This window comes from Chrysochloris asiatica, unplaced genomic scaffold (genome assembly GCF_000296735.1).
Source record: "Chrysochloris asiatica unplaced genomic scaffold, ChrAsi1.0 scaffold00058, whole genome shotgun sequence".
Lineage (NCBI taxonomy): Eukaryota > Metazoa > Chordata > Mammalia > Afrosoricida > Chrysochloridae > Chrysochloris > Chrysochloris asiatica.
This window is the reverse complement of record NW_006408576.1, coordinates 6,943,182-6,966,719: the sequence shown is the minus strand read 5'-3', so window position 1 is coordinate 6,966,719 and position 23,538 is coordinate 6,943,182. Positions and strand designations below refer to the sequence as shown.

Sequence of the window (23,538 nt, the reverse complement as noted above, 5' to 3'; positions counted from 1 at the left end):
CCTTGTAAGTTAGAATAAAAGTTTTAAAAAACTCCCACTGAAAAGGTAAACATTTAATGACTTTTTCAGCTGTTCTTTTCCTGTCAGAGAGTGCCCTTTCTTTTACAACTACCTTTTCTTTACTCTTTTTCTTTGTTTCTTTTTTTTTTTAAACTGAAGAGCAAGTGACTCTTTTAAACTCAGGGCACTGAACCGGTTAATTCTGATTTGATCCCCAGATGAGAACTTGTATTTTCACCCCAGATATACTGAATTTGCATCTACATTTTAATAAGACCCCCAGGTGATTCTTACAGATCCCATGGCTTGGGAAACTATAGCTCTGACTTAGTATAGCTGGGGTGGAAAGACAAATTCCCAATAGGGGGTTGAACCAGAACAAACCAGATCAGAGTCCTGATACATCAAAGGGACAGCAAACACATGGCATAACTAGTATGACTCCTCTGTGGCAGACATAACTAACTGATCATGTCACTTTTTTCTACTAAGCCTCAACATACCTCAGAATCCTTCATAATCTGGCAGCAATTACCAATCTCAAAAGGTAAACCCTAGTTGTGCCCACTTTATATCATAATAATGTGGATGAACCTTTATGGTGTACAACATTTATTTTATAATAGGGTAGTATGAGAACCCAATTAATAACCATAAAATACACACGGATAATTATATAGTATAATCGTTAAGTGCCTTCGAGTCGGTTCTGATTCATAGTGACCAAGGTGGGTTTGTGTTTAGCAGTCCAGTGCTTATCCTACAGTACCACACCAGGAATCCTGTAAAGTATAATTACGGAAGTATAAACTGTAATCTAAAAAATATCTACTAGATTGAACTCAGGATATGAAAATCTACTTTTTGTTCTAAAATTATTCTTATAGGCATAAACTGTCATGTTCTCTTTCATGTACCAAAACTATGACAAATCAAATAAGAATACAGCAATCAGAAGGTGTTCTACCTGTAATGAATCAGTTGTATGACTGGTAGGCAGACCATTCTTGCCATATCCTTGACCATGGGCTGTAAGAAGACGTCCACATAGGTCAACTGCTGCCCTCCAGTTCTTGCTGTTCTGTAAGACACAATGGAATACATAACCAAAAAAACATACCCACTAAGACGCCGCAGTTTCTTTCTTTGCTGGAAGCAGCTCTATCTAGCCATTAGTAATAATGACAAGGTCAGTCAGCTGGCAGATACAAATAGGAATGTCATTTGTCAATGTTGCACGTGTAATTAGGCAATAAGGGGAGCCAAGCATGAGATACAGTTCAAAATGATCAAATCATAAAAACATTAACATTTAACAACTGATAGAACATAAGGCAAACTTATTGGAAAGTTCCCCACCTCCCTGGGAAATCTATATGGTGGCTTTCCTTTTTTGCAAGATAATTATATCTTGTGATTTCTGTCCATTTGAAATCAATAATTTAATTTTATACTGTGTGTTGGACACATTTATTTGTATAGATGTGAATGTGACTATAAAATAAGTGGGTTTATATGTCTAACATAATTTTATTTTATCAGTGTGAAAAAAAAAATCAATGAACTATGCTAATGCAACATGTTATAGGTCACTCTTAACATCCAGCATACTTTCAGATTATTTCATCTTCTAAATTGGATCATGGAAAAGCTAACTTATATTGACACACTGGCTTATTAATTTGAACTCTCTTGTGCTTACTTTTTCCTAATACAACAAAGAATAGAGGGCTAGCAGGTAAATGAATGGGAAAATATAATCTGAGAATGTTCTAAACTCATTGAGAAGCTGAAAGTGGATGTTCAATATATGTTTTAGCAATATAATAGCACTATTCTTAAATACTTTAGCTGTACCCATTTATATAGTCAATCAACAAATATGTCTTATTTGTTTTTCTGCATGTAAAGTCTGTGCAAGGCTTTGTAGACATAGTGACGAATGAAGATTCCATTACTGCACTCACTAAAGTAAAGATCCTTACATGTCTGTTAGTTCGTTGTACTGTGGCAGCTTATCTGTTGCTGTGATGCTGGAAGCTATGCTACTGATGTTTCAAATACCAGCAGGGTCATGCCTGGTAGATAGCTTTCGGTAAAGCTTCCAGACCAAGAACAGACAATAAAAAAGGAATAGGTGGTCCACTTCTGAGGGATTAGCCACTGAAAATCTTGTGAATAGCATAAAAACATTGCCTGATACAGTGCCAAAAGATGAGCCCTCAGTTCTGAAGGCACTCAAAATACAACTGAGGAAGGCCTGCCTACTCAAAGAAGTCTTGACCTTAATGATGTGGATAGAACCAAGGTGATGGGGTGCAACACAAAATGAGAAGAAACTGCTGTAAACATTCATTAATAATTGGAATGTGGAATGAATGAAGTATGATTCTAGGAAATTGTCAAAAATAAGTGGAACATATATAAAGACTGACATCCTACACATTAGTGAGCTCAAATGGGCAGGTATATTGGCCATTTTGAATTGGACAATGATAAGGTTTACTATGCTGGGAATGACAAATTGAAGAGGAATGGTGCCACACTGATCATCAAAAAGAGTATTTCAAGATCTATCATGAAATACAAAGCTGTCTGTATAAGGATAATACCCAAAAGGAAGACCAGTTAATACATCTATTATTCAAATTTAAGCACGAAAAGCCAATGATGAAGAAATTGAAGAATTCTACAAACTTCTAAAGTTTGAAACTGATCAAGTATGCAATCAAGATGCAATGATAATTACTGGTGATTGGAATGTGAGAGTTGGAAACAAAGATGAGGAAGTAGTAATTGGAAAATATGGCCTTGGTGATAGAAATGATGATAGAAATTATAATAGAATTTTGTAAGACTAATGACTTTATTGCAAATACCCTTTTTCAACAACATGAACAGCAAGGTTGTGTTTTTATAAGAAGGTGTTCTACCTGTAATGTGACATCACCATATAAAATACACAGGAATCAAACTGACTACATCTGTGGGAACAAATGATGAGAAACTCAATATCATCAGTGAAAACAAAGCCAGGGACTGAGTGAGGAACAGACTATCCATTGTTCATATGCAAGTCCAAGATGAAGCTGAAGAAAATTAAAACAAGTCTATGAGTGCCAAAATATTACCTTTAGTATATTCCATCTGGGTTTAGAGACCATCTCAAGAACAGATTTGATGTGCTGAACACTAATGAATGAAGACCAATGGGGCTATGGGATGACTTCAAGAATATCATACACTTAGAAAGTTAAGACATCATTAAAAAGACAAGAAAGAAAGAAAAGGTTAAAGTGGATGTCAGAAGAGATTCTAAACATATGCTTGTATGTAAAGTACCTAAAGCAATTAAAAGAAATATGGAAGTAAGAGAGCTGAATTTCAAAGTACAGCTCTAGATGACATAGTAAAGAATTATAATGAAATGTGTAAAGACCTGGAGTTAGAGAATCAAAAGGACACATTCACCACTTTTCAAGCAAAAAGACCTAAAGGAAAAAAATAAAGCAATAAAATCAAGTCTCCAGTTGCAATAGTGAATGATTTATTGGCAAAATATTAAACAATTCAGGAAGCATTAAAAGAAGATAGAAAGAATACACAGAGTCATGATAGGAATATAGTAGCAGCAGCATATCAACAGGATGATGCCAGAAATCCAAGCTGGATTCAGAAGAATATGTGGAATGACGTAAATCAATGCTGAACTCAGATGGATCTTGATTGAAAGCAGAGAAAACCCAAAATATTTTTACTTGTGTTTAAATGACTAAACAAAGGCATTTGACTGTGTGTTGCTGATACAAATTATGGATAATGTTGGGAAGAATGGGAATTACAGAATACTTAATTGTGCTCATGCAGAACCTGTACATAAAACAAATGGCAGTTGTTCAAACAGAACAAGAGAATGCTGTGTGGTTTAAAACCAGGAAAGGTGGGTGTCAGGGTTGTACCCTTTTGCCATACTTATTCAATTTTTATGCTGAGAAAATTATCCAAGAAGCTAGACAATATGACGAAGAACACGGCATCAGGATTGGAGGAAGCCTAATTAACAACATAAAATATGTAGACACAACCTTGCTTGCAGAAAGTGAAGAGGACATGAAGCAGTTACTGATACAGCCTTTAGTATGGATTACAAATCAATGTAAATAAAGCAAAAATCCTCATATCTGGACCAATAAACAACATCATGATAAACAGAGAAATGATTAAAGTTGTTATGGATTTCATTTTACTTGGATCCACAACCAGTCTTCATAGAAGCAGCAGTCAAGGAACCAATCAAATGATACACTGCACTGGGTAAATCTGCTTTAAAAGACCACTGTAAAGAGCAAAGATGTCACTTTGAGGACTAAGGTATGCCTAATCTAAGCCATGGAATTTTCAATTGCCTCATATGCACAGGAAAAGTGGACAATGCATAAGGAAAACTGGAGAAGACTTGATGTATACAGATGAAGAGGTAGTTGTTCAAACAGAACAAGAAGTGACTGGTTTATAATCAGAAAATGTGAGTTAGGGTTATATCCTTTCATCATATTTATTTCATTTTATTCAATGGATTATATAATGCTGGATTAAATGAAGTTGAATTATATGAAGGAGAACGTGGCATCAGGCTTGGAGGAAGACTCATTAAAAATCTTTGATATACAGTTGACATAATCTTGCTTGTTGAAAGCAAAGAGGACTTAAATAACTTACTGATTAAGATCAAAGAATACAGCCTTCACTATGTATTACATCTCAATAAAAACTGAAATCCTCACAACTAGATCAATACGCAATATCATGACAAACAGAGATAAGTTATCACTGCTTTCATTTTACTTGGATCCATAATCAACACCCATGGAAACGCTTTCATTTTACTTGGATCTATAATCAACACCCATGGAAACGGCAGCCAAGAAATCAAACAACATACTGCATTGGGCAAATCTTCTGTAAAAGACTTGTCGAAGTTAAAAAAGAAAAGATATCACTTTGAGGACTACGGTGCACCTGACAAAAACCATGTGTTTTCAACTGGGAAAGCTGGACAATGAATAAAGAAGACTGAAGAAGAATCGATATATTTGAATTATGGTGTTGGCACAGAAAAGTGATTATACCATGGACTTCCAGAAGAACAAACAAATTTGTCTTGGAAGTAGTACAGCCAGAAAGTTTCTTAGAAGCGACAAGAAAACAAATGAATAGTTAAAAAAGAGTGTACTAAGACAGACACATACACAGACACACAATTATGGATACTCAACACTGTGGGAGACGCTAGCCCAGAATGGTGAAGCGAGGGTGGTGAATCTTGCAAGATGAATAAGAGTTAATTCATCTACACAAGGCAGGGAGAAAAGCCTCTCAAATACTAAGGATACAAAATGTGCAAAAACATGAAAGAGCAAAATGCACTGCGAAGACACACTGTTAGTCCTTGAAGTTTGTGGAACTAATAAGGAAAAGAACTGTTAAGTGAGCAGAATGTGTTCAAGGAATTGCAAAGATGGGTGCGACTGGAATCTGGAAAAGGTGTGGAGGAGTGGCAGAGGTAAAGCTACAATGGCAGGCAGCGTCAGATCCTTAGTGTTGCAGGCATTAGGAAGGGATGAAGGGATCACTGTGACAGCATGTAGAAGCAAGAATCCTAGGGAATAAAATTTAGAAGTGGGGTGATTATCGCCAGGATGATATTGACATGTTTATCTGGATTAAAAAATGAAGTGAAATTTCTTCTAAGATAAAATATTCCTGATTTGGCTGATTGGTTTTACAATAGTACTGACTGCCAAGTAGGTCACATGGCAGGCATTTCTCAAAAATTGAATGAACTTTATATGTAGTCCTAGGTTTTGCTGGAAATATATTTAAAGCACATATGCAACATATAGTATTCTAGAAATTAATTACATCCTTTGCAACTATTTAAATTTATAATGAAACATTATAGATAATTTAAAAATGTGTGAGGGTACCTTGTATTTTTCGTTCTTTTTAGGGGCTATGTGAACAAAAACATTTGAAAAGCACTAATCTAGAAAACTAGTAAAATAGGCTAGTAAAAGGGATTGAGTTAGCACAGAAGTGGAGCAGCTATATTAGAGGAGACAAAGCGTTTATATTTAATATTTAGGAGGTAAAACTTCTAGGCTCCTGATGAAATGGGTACTATCACAGTGTTTCATTCTGTTGTATTTAGGGTTGCTATGAGTCGGTACTAACTTGATGGCACCTAACAACAACACCAATAAATCATTAGCCAATATAGGGAATAAAGGAGAAGCAGCGGGTTAATGTAGTAGGGATACTAGTGCCAATAGATACTTGATTCGTTTAAACACTTAATTTACTATCATGCATGTTGTTTTAAATAATGTTACCTAACATCTACCACATGCTAACCCACTCTTTGTCCATATGGTAGAAATTGTAGAACCAGGAAATTATAAGTAAGAGAAAGGAAGTCAACTATGAACTATTATATAACTATTGTGACTATATTAGTATGTATTCTTTTAAACTCTTTTCTTTCTGAACATATACTATTTTGTATCCTTTCTTTCTTATATTTTCCTCCAACTCAAAATCAGTCTTATCCTTATATGTGAACATGGCTTCCAAGTTGCTTTTGACTCAGAGTGACCTCATGTGACAGGGGAGAACTGTCCCATCAAGCTTTCTTGGCTGTAATATTTGTGGAAGCAGATTGCTGGCGGAGTATGAACTGCCAACCTTTTGGCTAGCAGTTGAGTGCTAACCCACTGTACCATTATGGCTCCATAATGCAAATGTAGGCACATGTTAATATGATTCCCTACTTTTGGGTATCGGGAAATATGTCAACTTTCCAAAAACCAGAAAATTGATATCACTAACAGAAAACCATTCACCAAGAGCTACTGATATTACTGAACTGATAAAAAGATATTCTATTAATAGTGTATCCAAAGACTTTTGGATAAAGTGTTTCTAAAAGGATACTGGGCAATGAAGATAAAGTGAGATTATCCCTCTGCCGCCACAATGTAGCACTGTGGGCTAACGCGCGGGACAGCAAAGTTGGTTTGAACCAGAAGATTGGTGGTTCAAGCTCACCACTTGTTTCTCAGAAACTCTGTACAGGGTCGCTATGAGTCAGAACCGACTTGATGGCATTGAATAACAATAACTACTACAATGTCTAGTTGTCCTAGGATTAAAAAACAAGACTGAGAAACATCAGGTTCCTTGGAGTCCAAAGATTCAACTTCTGACCATGACAAATGGAAGTAGTATAAAAGTAATATAAAATCCTGGTGTGACACTGTAGTTTAGGCATTGAACTATTAACCATAAGGCTGGCAGTTCTTAACAATAACAGTGAAGTTGACAAATCATAGAACAGGGTATGTGCTGTTAGTAAAATTAACTTTCATGATCAACAGTTTTATTTAGAAAAGTAAATAATCAAAACTACAAGTGATAATCATTAAATTCCATCAGCAACCCTGGAGTCCTGCAGTGGTGCTATAGGATAAGCACTGGACTGCTTACTGCAAGGTCGGTAGTTCAAGCCTATCAGCCTCTCATTGGAAGTTCTCTACATGGTCGCTATGAGTTGGAACAGACTTGAGGACATGAACAACAGTAACAACAAGTAACCCTGAACGTTCCCTTTGCGTTTAAAGTGTTCAACAGTTTCTTTTAGCTAGATCTCTGAGATCACACATCATGTACTACATATTTTTACAGAACAATCACAGATGAATATGGTACTCTGCATACAGGAGGTACTTAATAACTTTTTAGCCCAACCAAAACTTAAGCCTGTTGCCACTGAGATGATTCCAACTCATAGTGACCCTACAGGACACAGGGGAATGGCTCCTAAGCAGACTGCCTCAGATTTCTCCTTTGGAACAGCTAGTGAGTTGAAATTGATGACCTTTGGGTTAGTATCTGAGTGTTTAACCATGGAGCTATCAGGGTTTCTTTAAGTATTTGGTTGTTGTTGTTGTTATGTGCCATGGAGTCGGTTCCGACTCATAGCGACCCTTTACAGGGTTTCCTAGGCTGTAAATCTTTACGGGAGCAGAAAGCCTCATCTTTCTCCCGCGGAACAGCTGGTAGTTTCGAAATGCTGACCTTGCGGTTCAGAGCCCGATTCATAACTACTACATAGTCATTACTAATACATTTTCCTTATTATTGTTATTATATAAAATCTCATTTGTGTCCAATATCTATAGCGGTTCCTGCTTTCATTTTCAGCATTTCACGCTTTACCCCTCAACTTATTTGCCACTCTTGCATAAAAGAGATCCCTCATTTTCATGAAAGTTGACTAATCAGGTCTCAAGTATGGCCTGTAGAAAGTACAAAGTACATAAACTAGTCAAAACAACTTATTAATGTATTTAAGTCTTAACATAACAGTGAATTTGAATTCTTAGATTAAAGAAGTTTGTCAATTGGCTACCTTAAAGAGCTGGAAATGATAGTACAGTTTGTTTCTGATGAAAACATAACTTATTCCTCCTAACATTTCCTTGTACAAATCAGGCTTTTATTCAAGTCAGACTGTCAGCTGCTTCATGCATTCACACCTGGCCACATCTGTTCATCCTACTAGCTCTTCTAGTATAGTGGTTACGAGTTGGGCAGCTAACTTCAAGGTCTATAGTTTGAAACTACCAGCCTTTCCATGGGAGAGAGATGAGGTTTTCTGCTCCTGTAAAGATATACAGCCTTGGAAACCCTATGCATGATCACTGAATCAGAACCACTCCACGGCACACCAACACCACTAGCTCTTCAGCTTTCTCCTTCACTAGCCTGTAAATTTGTTGTTGTTAAGTGTCATCAACTCACAGAGACCTTGTATAGTGTTTCAGAGGATCAGCTGGTGAGTTTGAACTTATGATCTTGAGGTTAGCAGTCTAGTGTTTATCTTGGTGGTGGTGGTTATGTGTCGTGGAGTCGGTTCTGACTCATAGTGACCCTGTACAGGGTTTCCGAAGTTGTAAATCTTTATGGGAGCAGAACGTCTCATCTTTCTCCTGCAGAACAGCTGGTATTTTTGAACTGCTGACCTTAAGATTCGCAGCCCAATTTGTAACCACTACGCTACTAGAGCTATCTTGCTGTTGTTGTGAAGTGCCATCGAGTCAGTTCCAACCCATAGCAACCCTGCATAGGGTTTCCGAGGAGAAGCTGGTAAGCTTGAACCACCAACTTTGCAGTTCAAATGGCTTTGCAGTCAGTGCATTAACTCACAGCGCCACACCAGGACTCCTACTAGCCTTTACAACTTAGCTCATATCTTAACTTGCCACTGATGTCTTTGCAATTCATGGTGGTATCTTCCTATTCTGAGTTCCCTTACTACATGCATTCCCCATGCAGTGATGATGTTGTTAAGTGCCTTCCAACTCATAGTGACCCTGTAGAGGGTTTCTTAGGAGTGACTGGTGAGTTTTAACTGCTAACCTCATGGTTAGCAGCCAAGTACTTAAGCAGTGCCACACCAAGACTTCCTCTAAAAGGTGAAACCTATTTGTGTTCTTGGAGGGGCACAAATATATTAGACATTAGGATGATTGTTGTTGTTGTTAAGTGCTGTCGAGCAGATTCTGACCCATAGCAGCCCTGTACAGGGTTTCCATAAATCTTTACGGGAGCAGAAAGCCTCATCTTTCTCCTGTGGAACTACTGGTAGTTTTGAACTGCTGACCTTGAGATTAGCAGCCCAATTCATAACCATTACAGCCTCGGAAACCCTGTACAGGGTCGCTATGAGTCAGAACCGACTCCATGGCACATAACAACAATGCTACCAGAGCTCCTTCTAGTGGCCCTCAAAAGATCAACCTATGTAATAAAATCTTATTCCTTAGTATTTAATTCCTTAGTATTTAATTTCATGAGTTGAAAGAAATTTTGGAAAACAAACAAGAAGTTCTAAAAGACCCCTCGGCTGTTGCTGTTAAGTGCCATAGAGTCAGTTCCAACTCATAGTGACCCTGTATAGGGTTTGAGGGGTGGATGGTGGGTTTGAACCACTGACCTTGTGGTTAGCAGTCCAGGATTTATCCTACAGTGCCACATCAAGGTCCTTGTTGCTGCTGTAGGTGCCACAGAGTTGGTACTAACTCATAGCGACCCCAAGTACAATAGAACGAAACACTCCTGGTCCTGCGCCAACCTCATAATCATTACTACACCTGAGCCCATTGCTGCTGCCACTGTGCCAATAAATCTCATTGGGGTCTTCTTCTTTTGCTTTGACCCTCCACCCTACCAAATATGGTATCATTCTCCAGAGACTGGTCTCCTCTGACAATACGTCTAAAGTATGAGAGACCAAACCATCCTAGCTTCCAAGGAGCACCCTGGCTACACTTCTTCCAACACAGATCTATTTGTTCTTTTGGCATCCTATGGTACTTTTAATATTCTCCTCCAATACCATAACTCAAATGCATCAATTATTCTGTTGTCTTTCTTATTAATTGTTCAGCTTTCACATGCATATGAAATTATTGAAAATACCATGGCTTAGGTCAGGTGCACCTTAGTCCTCAAACTGACATCTTTGCTCTTTACCACCCTAAAGAAGTCTTATGCAGCAGATTTGCCTAATGCAATATGTTGTTTGATTTCCTGACTGCTGCTTCCATGAGTGTTGATGGTTGATCTGATCAAAATGAAGTCTTTGACAACTTCAATCTTTTCTCCATTTATATGGATGCTGTTTATTGGTTCATTGGTGAGGAATTTTGTTCTCTTTACACTGAGATGCAACCTATACTGAAAGCTCTGGTCTTTTATCTTCAATAGTAAATATTTTAAGTCCTCTTCCCTTTCAGCAAGCAGCTTGCATCATCTGTCTTCTGCCAATCCTGATGCCAAACTTTTCTTTATACAATCCAGTTTCTTGGATTATCTGTTCAGCATACAGACTGAAGAAGTATGGTAAAAGAATACAATCCTGGTATACAGCTTTCCTAATTATAAACCATTTGGTGTTCTCTTGTTCTGTTTGAACAAACTGCCTCTTGGTCTATGTACAGTTTCCTCATGAGCTCAATTAAGTGTTCCAGAAATATGCACTCTTCACAATATTGTCCATAGCTTGCCATGATCCACATAATCGAAAGCCTTTGCATAGTCAATAAAGCACAGGTAAACATCTTTCTAGTATTCTGGGCTTTCAACCAAGATCCATCTGATGTCAGCAATGCTATCTGTCATTCCACATCCTCATCTGTACCTGGAACGATCCTCTGTCAATGTATGGTTGCAGCCATTTTTTAATTACGTTAGCAAAATTTTACTTGCATGCGACATTAATGATATTGTCTGATTATTTCTGCATTCTGTTGGGACATCTCTCTTTGGAACGGGCACAAATAGTTGGTCAGGTAGTTGACTTTCAAATTTCTTGGCATACATGAGTGAATGCCTCCAGTGTTGCATCAGTTTGTTGAAATACTTCAATTTGTATCCCATCTAATCCTGGTGTCTTGCTCTTTGCGAATCCCTTCAATACATCTTGGACTCCTCCTTCAGTAGCCTTGGCTCTGGATCATATATTACCTCTTGAAATGGTTGGAACATTGGTCATTTCTTTTTGGTACAGTGACTCTGTGTATTTCTTCCATCTTCTTTTGATGCTTTCTGCATCATTCAATGTTTTGCCCATTTTTTGTTGTTGTTAAGTGCTGTAGAGTCTGTTAATGATTTTGCTGTTTAAAATGGCTCCAAGCATAGTGTTGAAGTGCTATTACTTTTAAGTGCAAGAAGTACCCCCAAAATATAAAAAACCTTATGGAAAAAAATAGATGTGTTATATAAGTTTTGTTCAGACATGAATTATAGTGTCTTAATTTCAATATTATATCAATATAATATTGTTGTTGTCAGGTGCCATCGAGTCGGAACCGACTCATAGCGACTCCATGCACAGCAGAATATTACATCACAATATAATATTACATCAATATAATATAGTGTCTTAATTTCAATATTCAATGGTCTTAAGTTCAACATTGTTTTTAAGTGGTGTTGAGTCAGTTCTGACTCATAGTGACCTGGTATAGGGTTTCCAAGAAGCAGCTGGTGACTTTGAACTACTGACCTCGCAGTTCAAATTGACCTTGCGATCCCGTGCATTATACTGTAGCGCCACACCAGGACTCTAAGTTCAATATTAAGGAGTTAATAATATTATTAAGAAACCAATGAACTAACCAGGTTACTGCTGATTCAATTTAAACTCATGTTAGCCCCATATGTGTCACAGTATATAGGGTTTCAATGGCTAATTTTTTGGAAGTAGAGTGCCAGGCTTTTTTCCCAAGAGACCTCTGGGTACACAACCTTATATATATATATATATCTCAAAACAAAATGCTGCCTGGTCTGTGTCATCACCACATTCGCCAGCATGTTCAAGTTCATTGTTAAGACTGTTGCACCATTTCATTTAACCTAGGGGCTCCTCTGCCCTTCCTAACTACCCATTGATTGAACCCTTCTGATGATGTGTCCAAAGGAAGTGAGCTGGACAATGTTCTGTTATGATCCACAAGATTTTCAATGGCTAATTTTCACAAGTAGATTGACAGACTAAATAAATACTCTTAGTCTGGAAATTCTGCTAAAACCTGTCCACCAAGGGTGATCCTGCTGGTACTTGAAAACCAGAGGTAGAGCTTTCAGTATCACAACCATATAAAAAACACCACAGTATGACATACTGACAGATGGGTGGTTGTTGTTGTTATGTACCATTGAGATGGCTCCAACTCATAGTAGCCCTGCGCACAAAAGAATGAAACACTGCCACCTTTCATTGTTAAGTTTGAGCCTATTGTTGCTGCCACTGTTTCAATCCATCTTGTTGGAGGTTGTCTTCTTTTTTGCTAACCCTCCACCTATCCAAGCATGGTTTCCTTCTCCAGGGACTGGTCGCTCTTGAAAATACCATGACTTGGGTCAGGTGCACCTTAGTCCTCAAAATGATATCTTTGCTCGTGAACACTTTAAGACGGCCTTGTGCAGATTTGCCTAATGTAATTTAGGCAAATATTATTTGATTTCTTGACAGCTGCTTTCATGAGAATTCAATGTGAATCCAAGAACATTGAAGTATTTGACTTCAATCATTTCTCCATTTATCATAACATTATTTATTGGTCCAGTTGTGAGGATTTTCATTTTCTTTACATTGAATGCAACCAGTACTGAAGACTGTAGTGTTGTCTTCATCAGTAGGCATTTCAAGTTCTCTTTGCTTTCAGCAAGCAAGGCTTTGTCATCGCATATCGTAGACTGTTTATGAGTCTTTCTCCAATTCTGATGCCAAGTTCTTCTTCCAGTTTCTCACATTACTTGCTTAGCATATGGATTGAATAAGTACGCTACAAGGATATGAGTTTTGATGCATACCTTTCCTGATTTTAAACAACTCAGTCATTGCTAAATAGGTGTCTTAAAGTGAAAACATATAAAGTAAGGTTATGTATTGATCGGGTGATGAAAATGTGTACAGAGGCTAACCCTGTATTTGTCCTAGTAGCATTGGTTCTGTATTTTCTAATTTGGTTTGCTGCAACTATATAATTTGTAACTATTGTGAATGATGAGAATTTATTGGAATTTGTAATGTCTCTACTGATTGCAGTTTGAAACTACCAGCTGATCTATGGAAGTAAGAAGAGGCATACTATTTTCATAAAGATTTACAGCCTCAAAAACCTTATAGACTAGTTCTACTATGTGTTACAGGGTAACTATGAGCTGGAGTCAACACGATGTATTTAATTCAGTTCTTTTGCTCATACCATACAGGTGTATCTTTCTGGGCTCACTAGAGTGTCCCATCAGTACTTCTGTGCCAACACTGTACTACTCCCATTCTTTTTTTGACCCAATTCCTCTGTGCTGGAACTGAGAAGATTATAAGCATTCTGGGCCTGCACACTGCTATGCTGCTCTGACATGCACATAGTCACTATTTCAATTTAACTTGTCTCCAGATTTTCTCTTTGTATGGGCTTCTAATTAGAGAGACATGGTGGGCATTTCCTTGACTACACACATGTAAAATATGCATTACGTGTGTGTGTGTGGGGAGTTTATGTCACTAGCGTTCGAAAATCAGACTTCAATGTTTTGATAGTCTTTGTTTTTCAGGCATGTGCTGTTGTTTAAAGTGCTGTCGAGTTGGTTCTGACCCATAACAGCTTGTATAGGGTTTCCAAGGAGCAGCTGGAGAGCTTGAACAAACGACCTTTCAGTTCAAATCAACATTGCAGCCCAGCACATTAACCAGAGTCACACAAGGAACTCCTTAAAACAGACTCTCTGTTAATGAAACATTGTAGGAAAGGAGAGCAGGGCTGGCCTGTACCCATCATCACCTTCCAGTTTGTCTCCACAGCATTAGAAAGTCTTACCTTGATAGCTGAGTAGGAGATGAGGATATGAAGAAAATCAGAGATGGGGTCAGAATGAATCAACACAATAATCTTAATACCGTAATCTCTTATTTACAGAAGAGTGGTATATAACTTTGGCAACCAGTTCTTAACGATTATATGCTTCCTATTATTTGAAATTGTAATTATTTTCTTAGTTATTTTTGTTGTTGTTGATATTTTTATTTCATTGTTGTCCACCTTCTTGATTCTCACCCTGCTAGTTCTTCTTCATTTTCAGTATTACATACCAGTAATATCCAGTGAAGAAATTATCTTTAAAATTAAATTTTAAAGTATACCATGTAAGACTTTAAATTCTATGGAAAAAAACTTCACAAAAACCTAATAATTACTATATAAGATATGTATAACTCTCATAATAAAGTTAGTTTTGATATGAGAAAAAGATATAAATAAAAATACTATTTTTATAACAAATAGGATATAAGATATTGACTCTATTTCAGAAATTGAACATAGGTATTCTACAATTTCCAAAGATCAAAAAACAGTCCAATAAAAATCACTTAAATAACTAATAGTATGTACATAACTTTTCCCTACTGAAGATTCAAAGGGAATCATTAACTCTACATACGATACCATTAAAGTGATTAAAATGTCCTTTTCCAAAAGCTATGACATTCATTTCCCTGTAAATTACAATTTTAGAACATTCTGACATTACTCTGGAAAATACATTTAGCAATTCTTTTTCAGTCTTAAAGATGACATACATTCTTTTAGGACACAATTAACATATCAGGGCAGGGTAATGATCTTTTAAAAAATACACTTCCCACCTTAAATAGGCCCTCCTGTTAGGACTGTTAACATAATCTCTAGTGGACTCAAGATTTATTAATTCATAAAAAAATCAGATAATTGTATATCTATTAATATTAAAAATAACATAAGAAAGTAAAACATTAACCTGTAGAACACATTTATTACAATTATTTTACGTAGTACATAGAAGTACAGCCAGAGTGCTCCTTGGAGGCCAGGATGGCCAAACTTTGTCTTTCATACTTCAGATATATTGTCAGGAGGGACTAGTCTCTGGAGAGGGATATCATGTTTGGTAAGGTTGAGGGTCAGAGAACAACAGGAAGACCCCCAGCGAGATGAATTGGCAAAGTGGCAGCATCAATGGGCTCAAGCGTGGCAACAATAGTGAGGTTGGCCCAGGACTGGGCAGTGCTTTGTTCTGTTGTGCATAGGGTTTCTATGTGTCTGTACTGACTCAATGGAACCTAACAACAACAACAACAAGAACAACAATAATACATAGATTTGTGTGGAGTTTCTTTTAGTTCATATCATACTTTAAATACAAAAACAACAACAACAAAAACAAACCAAAGGAGCAGAACTGCCCTCATATGATTCTCAAGGCTATGCTCTTTGTGAAAGCAAACAGCCACATCTTTCTCCTACGGAGCCACTGGGTGGAGCACTGCAGCCCTTTTGGTTAGCCACTACACCACCAGGCATCTCTATGTTAGATACAGTCTAATAGCCAAGATTATTTATCACAGCTGCTTTATTAAGGCTAATAGGAATCACAACAATTTCAGATGGGCTATGTAAATAGTTATTGTTTTCAAATTATAACTTCATTAACAAATTATAAAGTACACTGGTTTTTTAAAAAAATGGCGCCCCCTGCTTTTTAAAAACAGTACTCACATCTTTCCCTCGAACATTTACCCATATGTGGCGCTGTGGGTTAATGCGCTGGACTTCATAGCTGTTTGAACTACAAGGTCGGTGGTTCAAGCTCACCAGCTGCTCTTCGGAAACCCTATACAGGGTCGCTATGGGTCGGAACCGACTCGATGGCACTTAACAACAACATAGCTCTAGAATAACTTCACTTAATGAAAGTCAATTGATTCTTGGTAAACTGACAATTGCTAAAAAGGCTGGAAATATACAGGAAGAATCAGTATATGGCTTTGGTGATAGAAATGATGCTGGAGATTGCATAGCAGAATTTTGCAAGACCAATGACTTTTACGGCATATAACTTTTTTAAACAACATAAAAGATGACCATATGAATGGGTCTCACCAGACAGAATACACAGAAATCAAATTGACTGCATCTGTGGAAAGAGACAGTAGAAAACCTCCACATAATCAGTCAAAACAAGGCCAGGGGAAGACTACAGAACAGATCATGAATTGCTGATTTGTAAGTTCAGGATGAAATGGAAGAAAATTAAACAAGTCCATCAAAATATGACTTTGAACATGTCCCACCTGAATTTAGAGTTCATCTGAGGAACTGGTTTGACGCATAAAACACTAAAACTGAAGGCCAGAAGAGTTTTTGGATGACATCGAGAACATCACACAGGAAGAAAGCAAAAGGTCATTAAGAAGACAAGAAAGAAGAAAAAGACCAAAATGGATGTCTGAAAAGAATATGAAACCTGCTCTCCAGCAGAGATGCTAATGCAAATGGAAGATCTGAGGAAGGAAAAGAACTGGACAGAAAATTTCAAATGGCAGCTCGAGAGGACAAAATCAAATAGTATAATGAAATGTGCAAAGACTTGGAATTGGAAAACCAAAAGGGAAGAACACCTCAACATTTCTCAAGCTGAGGGAACTGAAGAAAATATTCAAACCTCGACTTGCAGTATTGAAGGATTTGACAGGCAAAATATCGAATGAGGCAGAAAACATCAAAAGAAAATGGAGGGGATATACAGTCACTATACCAAAAAGAAATGGCCAGTGTTCAACCATTTCAAGAGGTAGCATATGATCAAGAGCCAGTTATACTGAAGAAAGAAGTCTAAGGTGCATTGAAGGGACTGGCAAAGAACAAGGTACTGGGAATTGACAGAATGTAAATTGAAATATTTCAACAAAATGATGTGGTACTGGAGGCAATCACTCATCTATGCCAAGAAATTTGGAAGACAACTACCTGGTCAACTTACTGGAAGAGATCCATATTTGTGCCCATTCCAAAGAGAGGTGACCCAATAGAATCCAGAAATAACCGGACAACATCATTAATATTACATGCAAATAAAATTTTGCTGACGATAATACAAAAACATCTGCAACCATACACTGACAGAGAACTTCCACAGATTCAATCCAGATTCTGAAAATGATGTGGAATGAGGGCTATCACTGCTGACATCAGATGGATCTTGGCTAAAAGCAGAAAATACCAGAAAGATGTTTACCTGTGCTTTATTGACTATATAAAGGCTTTTGATTGTGTGGATCATGACAAGCTATGCACAACATTGCGGAGCACGAGTATTCTGGAACATTTAATTGTGCTCATGAAAAACAAGTACATACACCAAAAGGCAATTGTTCAAACAGAGCAAGGAAACACCAAAGGGTTTAAAATTAGGAAAGGTTTGTGACAGTATTGTATTCTTTCATTATATTTACTTAATCTGTATGCTTACCAAATAATTTAAAAAGCTAGATTATATAAAGAAAAACGTGGTGTCAGGATTTGAGGAAGACTCAGTAACAACCTGTGCTATGCAGATGATACAACCTTGTTGGCTGAAAGTGAAGAGGACTTAAAATACCTATCGATGAAGATCAAACACCACAGCCTTCAATATGGATTGCATCTCAATGTAAAGAAAACAAAATTCTCACCACTAGACCAATAAACAGAACTCATATAAATGGAGAAAAGATTGAGCTGCCAAAGACATCATTTTGCTTTGATCAACCATCAACACTCAAGGAATCAGCAGTCAAGAAATTAAATGATGTATTGCATGTGGCAAATCTACTGCACAAGACCTCTTTAAAGTGTTTAAGGGCAAAGATATCAGTTTAATGACTAAGGTTGCCTGACACAAGCCATGGTACTTTCAATAAACTCATATGCATGCAAAAGTTGGACAGTAAACAAAGAAGACTAGAAGAACTGATGCATTTGAGTTATGGTGTTGGAGGAGAATATTAACAGTACCATGGACTGTCAAAAGAACAAATTAATCTGTATTGGAAGAGGTACAGCCAGAATGCTCCTTGGAAGCGAGATGGCCAGACTTTGTCTCTCATACTTCAGACATAGTGTCAGGAGGGACCAGTCTCTGGAGAAAGCTATCATATTTGGTAAAGTGGAGGGTTGGAGAAAAAGAGGAAGACCCCCAATGAGATGGATTGGCACAGTGGCAGCAGCAATTAGCTCAAATGGAGCAATGATTGTGAGGTTGTCACAGGACTGGGCAGTGTTTCATTCTGTTGTGCATCGGTTAGCTATGAGTTGGTACCTAATCTATGGCACCTAAGAACAACAACTAAAATTAAAGTTGTATTGTGTTATTTGTTAACATAATCTTTTTGAGGGCACTATCTTCTGAAAATATGATAAAAGTTGTAGAGTAAGAGAATTTTGAGGACATACAATTTTAGGTGGTTCACAGACTATCAGAAGCATATATATATGCATGTTAAAATGCCTGTATTCCAAATTAATATTCTACTTCTAGTATAGGATAGCATCCTGCCTGGGGTTTTGCATTTACTTTTGGTTAATCAATAAGGAAATACTTACGTGTATATTTTTGGTTACCATTTAATGTTTCCACAATTTGGAGTGAAACTGTGGAGTGCAGAGAGGCAATGGCTTCTGGGACTGGTTTGGATTTTTGAGTTGTGTAAGGATGAGAAGTTGGAAGATTATAGTTCGGGGCCCGCCCAAAATCCCTGAGGGTTGTTGGTGCTCGTAAGATTCCCATCTACTAGAAAACTAGAATTTAAGGAATTAGTGCTTAAGATCTGATACAAATAGCTTCTTTCTGTGAGGTGAAAATAAGAGTAGGGGAAAACAAAAGAAACACCAAGTTTCAGTGCTAGAATGAGCAACAATGTAGTCCAATTTATTTTGTTGAGATACTGGATAAACTCTCAAGTTGAGAAGTAAAGTAAAAAAATAAATTTGTGAATCTGGACTGTATACTTATTTTTATAAAGTACTAGCATAGTACTTCTGAATCTGAGTAAATTCCACAAATGGTTAAGAAAGCAGAACTTCATGAAAGCAGGAGGCAATGTCTTACTAACTTTTATGGTCACTGCATGGAACAAAAGATGCTTAATGTTTATGGAATGAGTAAAAAAGGTAGAAGAAACACAGTTCAGTTCATATGTGCAATATAGTTACTTACTTAATGTGGCCCTTCTAGTCATATTCCTCCATTTTGTGATGCATTGTAAATGTTAGCTTCTATGCCTGTGGCTATAGTTCCATTTTGGAGTGAGTTGTGTTATAGTAACGAGACAGGATTAAAGTGGGATATATTTGAGTTCCCACTTTACCAGAGTGTCTGACTCAAATCACCACCCTTAGTTTCCTTGGGGATGTGGTCTGATTCAATATATAGAATGCTATGGCAAAGTTTGTTTTCTTGCTCTCGATCCTGCATCTGGCTCATATCTCCCTGACCTCGAGGTCTAGGAATTTGTGGCCTATCACTTGACCTGATTCACCAGCTTCCACAGGCCCTGTAACTATTTTGGTGAGAAGAATCCTCCCAACTGACATCCAAAGTACAGATTTGGGACTTACTAGCCTCCACAACTGTGTGAGACATTTGACAGTTTGTGAATACTGTGAGGAACTGCAGTAAACTGTGGAACCCTGGAACATGAGGAAGAATATTGACGGGAGGAGTGATGATTAATATTAGGCTTATGGAGAAATACTGTTGGTATTGTTAAGTGCCATTGAGTTGGTTGGTTCCGACTTATAACAACCCTGTGTAGGGTTTTCAAGGAGAAACTTGTGAGCTTGAGTCATCGAAATTGCATTTCAAATCAACCTTGCAGTCTAGCACATTAACCCACAGTGTTATATCAGGACTCTATAGACAGATACAGTATCTTGGCAATGTCCAATATTTGGGATATCTTTAACCTCAACCTCATAGATACGAGCCTTGTGCGTGCTGATTCTTCTGAAAGAAGTTATTCTTAAATTATTATTATGTTTTAGTGATTACTCTGTCAGATGTAAAATATCTTTTCAGTAATTTCCTATAAAGGTAAATCCCATTTCTGCATACAATGCAGTCCTAGAAAATAAACTGCAAAGTACATTCCTGTTCAAAATACTAAGTCACTTAGTGGAAAGTGGTCAATGAGCACCTAATGTCACCAAAAAGTGTAAGTGCTCACTGAGCTGTGCAGATTAAATAAGAAGGAAATACAGAGTAATGGAAACAGAACTATAACTGGGGAGCTAGGATATTTGGGTTGCTGACTTGGTTCGAAGTCTGTCTTTCTAGTCTATAGTTTTCTACTCTGTAAAGTGAGGATATTGGACTAGATTAGTTTTCCAAATTTACTTTTAATAGTAAATCTTCTCACCCCCCACATACTTGTACTTCTCAAATAAAGAAATTTCAAGAGCAATTCTAACATATAAAATGGACACAGCTGAATTGCTTTACATGAAACTGGCCCTACCAGTCACCTTCCTTAGCTCACCCTCCCGTCATTGTCATCCTTAGGCTCCCCCTTACAGCCTTTTAGGCTTTTCTGAAACAGTGTGAAAACATGCTACTTTAGAATGCTTTGGCATGCTTTCTACTGTAACATTCTACAACTGTACGGTTCTAGTAGTGGTAAACACAAACACTCAGTGATAAAAAGTAAAAACGAGTTGTATTTTACATGGATTAAACTACCATATATATTTTTTTATACAAAGTCCAAAAAAAGAATAAAAAAATGGTTTGATTGGAGCTACTGCAAATTCTTACCCTCAGACAAGCACTTGACCACAAGGTCGCTTGAACCAAAAATTCGGTGGTTCAAACTCACCAGCCACTCCTGAGAAACCCTACACAGGGTCACAAAGAGTTGGAACCAACTCTACGGCACTTAACAACAACAATTGAGCCGTCACTACTACTGTTTAACAGATGGGTTACTTATTTCTTATTGATGATCATATTTTTCAGAGGCTATGCCAAACTTTCTTGACCTTTCTCAAATGCCTAACCTCACTTCTGTTCTTCCAGCAAATCACTTGGATACTTTCCTCTTGGTAGAGCACACATATAGCACTAACGTAAGATCTTTTCATTTTGTTCTTTTTTACCTCATGCCTTTCAGTTTCTTTCTAATCCTTTCCATTTCTTTCATAGCAGAGGAAGAAATATTTCTTGTATTTCTTCAAAATAAACTCTTTGTGGTTTCATTTCTTGTCAACTCCTTTAGGAACTGCTCCAATAATTAACTCCACTCTTGATTGTACAGTTCACCTGTCATGTTTTGTAAGATTCTTCCTCATGATAAATATATAAAACTATCCTCCACTTCTTTAAGCCAACACTTTGACTCTACTTCTTTCTCAAAAGAGTAGCTTTCTGCCTTGGCTTCCTTATATTCAAACATTCCTTTATTTATTATTATTTTTTAAACTGAATGCCTTTTACATGCTGGACACTGTGTGAAGTTGTAGAGCTTCAATGGAAAACAACACAAACACAATCCTAGCTCTCATGATATTTATTACAGATCTTTAATTTTTAAAATCTGGCATTTGCCTCCATCTCAATTTAAAGCATTTGCTACTGATACTGGTGACATGTCATCTTCTTTCATTTCATATATCTAATGAAGTCAGGATAAAATCCAAGTTACTACAAGTGCTTTGCCAATGTTCAATGTGTTCTCAAAAACAGCCCATAGGTACTACAAGAGCCAAAAATGTTTTCCAGGCAAAGATCAGAGATTACAGAAAGATAACAATCAAGATTAACACATAAGGACAGAAGAAACTAACTTGAGCGGAAATGGGAAGTCTTTCAGTTTTCGTTTTTTCTCTCCTTTTTGTTCTTATAGGAGGCAAGAGAGCTACCAATAATAGAACATTAAAATATGAAAACTAAAGTAAAGGATCAAAAGGTGAGGACCTTGAAAAATTCAGTAAGCTAGTGAGTACTGTCCTTGAGTGAAAATCCTGGTGGAATAGTGCCCCTGTTTATGCTTATTTGAAAGGCCTCTCTATCAACACTTTCAATTGCACTCTGTCACTGCTGAGAAGTCCACCAAACAGGAGCTCCAGTCACTCCAGTCACTGAAGCACGTGGCTACTCACTGCATCTGGAACCCTTGAAAGCTTCTAACGTAGTACAGAACTTACCACATTATACATAATTACAAGAAGGTTTAATTTCAAGAGAACTAGTCAGTTATGAAAAAGGATTTTATTATTTTGCTAAGTGTTGCTGTTAAAGATCAAGAACAACTCATTTTTCCTTACAAACATTAATTTCTGGTAGAATTAGTACAGGCTACACACCTAACTTTCAAATAGTGTTAGTGAGTTAAAGGTAGGGGTGAGGTCAGAAGAACAGAATAGGATTTTTTTTTTCTGAGTTTTACTATAAAGTCTTTATATAATTGAGTGATTTACATATGATTTTTATCATACTAGAGATGATTCTTTCTAAGTATGAGATTGTACCTCATGCTTCTCCAAAATATCCTTAAAAAAATCTTTTCTTTTTTAGTTTTAAATTCTCAGTTCAGTCTTCATCTGTGATTTAACCTTTTAAATCCTTTAACTAATGCATCTTTAGGAAGTGAAACTTGCTTAAAATGGGTGAAACCTGAAGCTAGTATAGAAGAATTTATTATAATTGAGAAAAACAAGAAAAGAACTAAACTTAGAAATTTTGTTTTCTTTCTCAGAGATTGAGAAATAAATACTTCTTATTTACTGTGTTCACGCAAATTGTTGTCAGGTGCCATCGAGTCGGAACCGACTCATAGCGACCCCATGCACAGCAGAACGAAACAATGTCCGATCCTGGGCCAACCTCACTACCGCTGCCACACTTGAGTCCATCAGTGATGCCACCTGGCTGATCCATCTCGTTGGGGGTCTTCCTCTTTTTCTCTGACCCTCCACCCTACCAAGCATGACAGGGATTGTTCCTCCGGACAATATGTCCAAAGTAGGAGAGACGAAGCTTAGCCATCCTGGCCTCCAAGGAGCACTCTGGCTGCACTTCTTCCAAAACAGATCTATTGGTTCTTTTGGCAGT

General features: G+C 37.2%; 1 protein-coding gene across 1 annotated transcript in view; it reads right to left on the bottom strand.

The window, feature by feature from the left end:
• Nucleotides 1-23,538, bottom strand: part of TRAPPC12 (trafficking protein particle complex 12) — a 186,363-nt gene that overhangs the window by 139,554 nt on the left and 23,271 nt on the right. Inside the window, exon 3 of the mRNA XM_006863967.1 lies at nt 968-1,081. Within this exon, the coding sequence (XP_006864029.1) occupies nt 968-1,081 (114 nt within the window). The remainder of the gene's footprint in view (nt 1-967; nt 1,082-23,538) is intronic.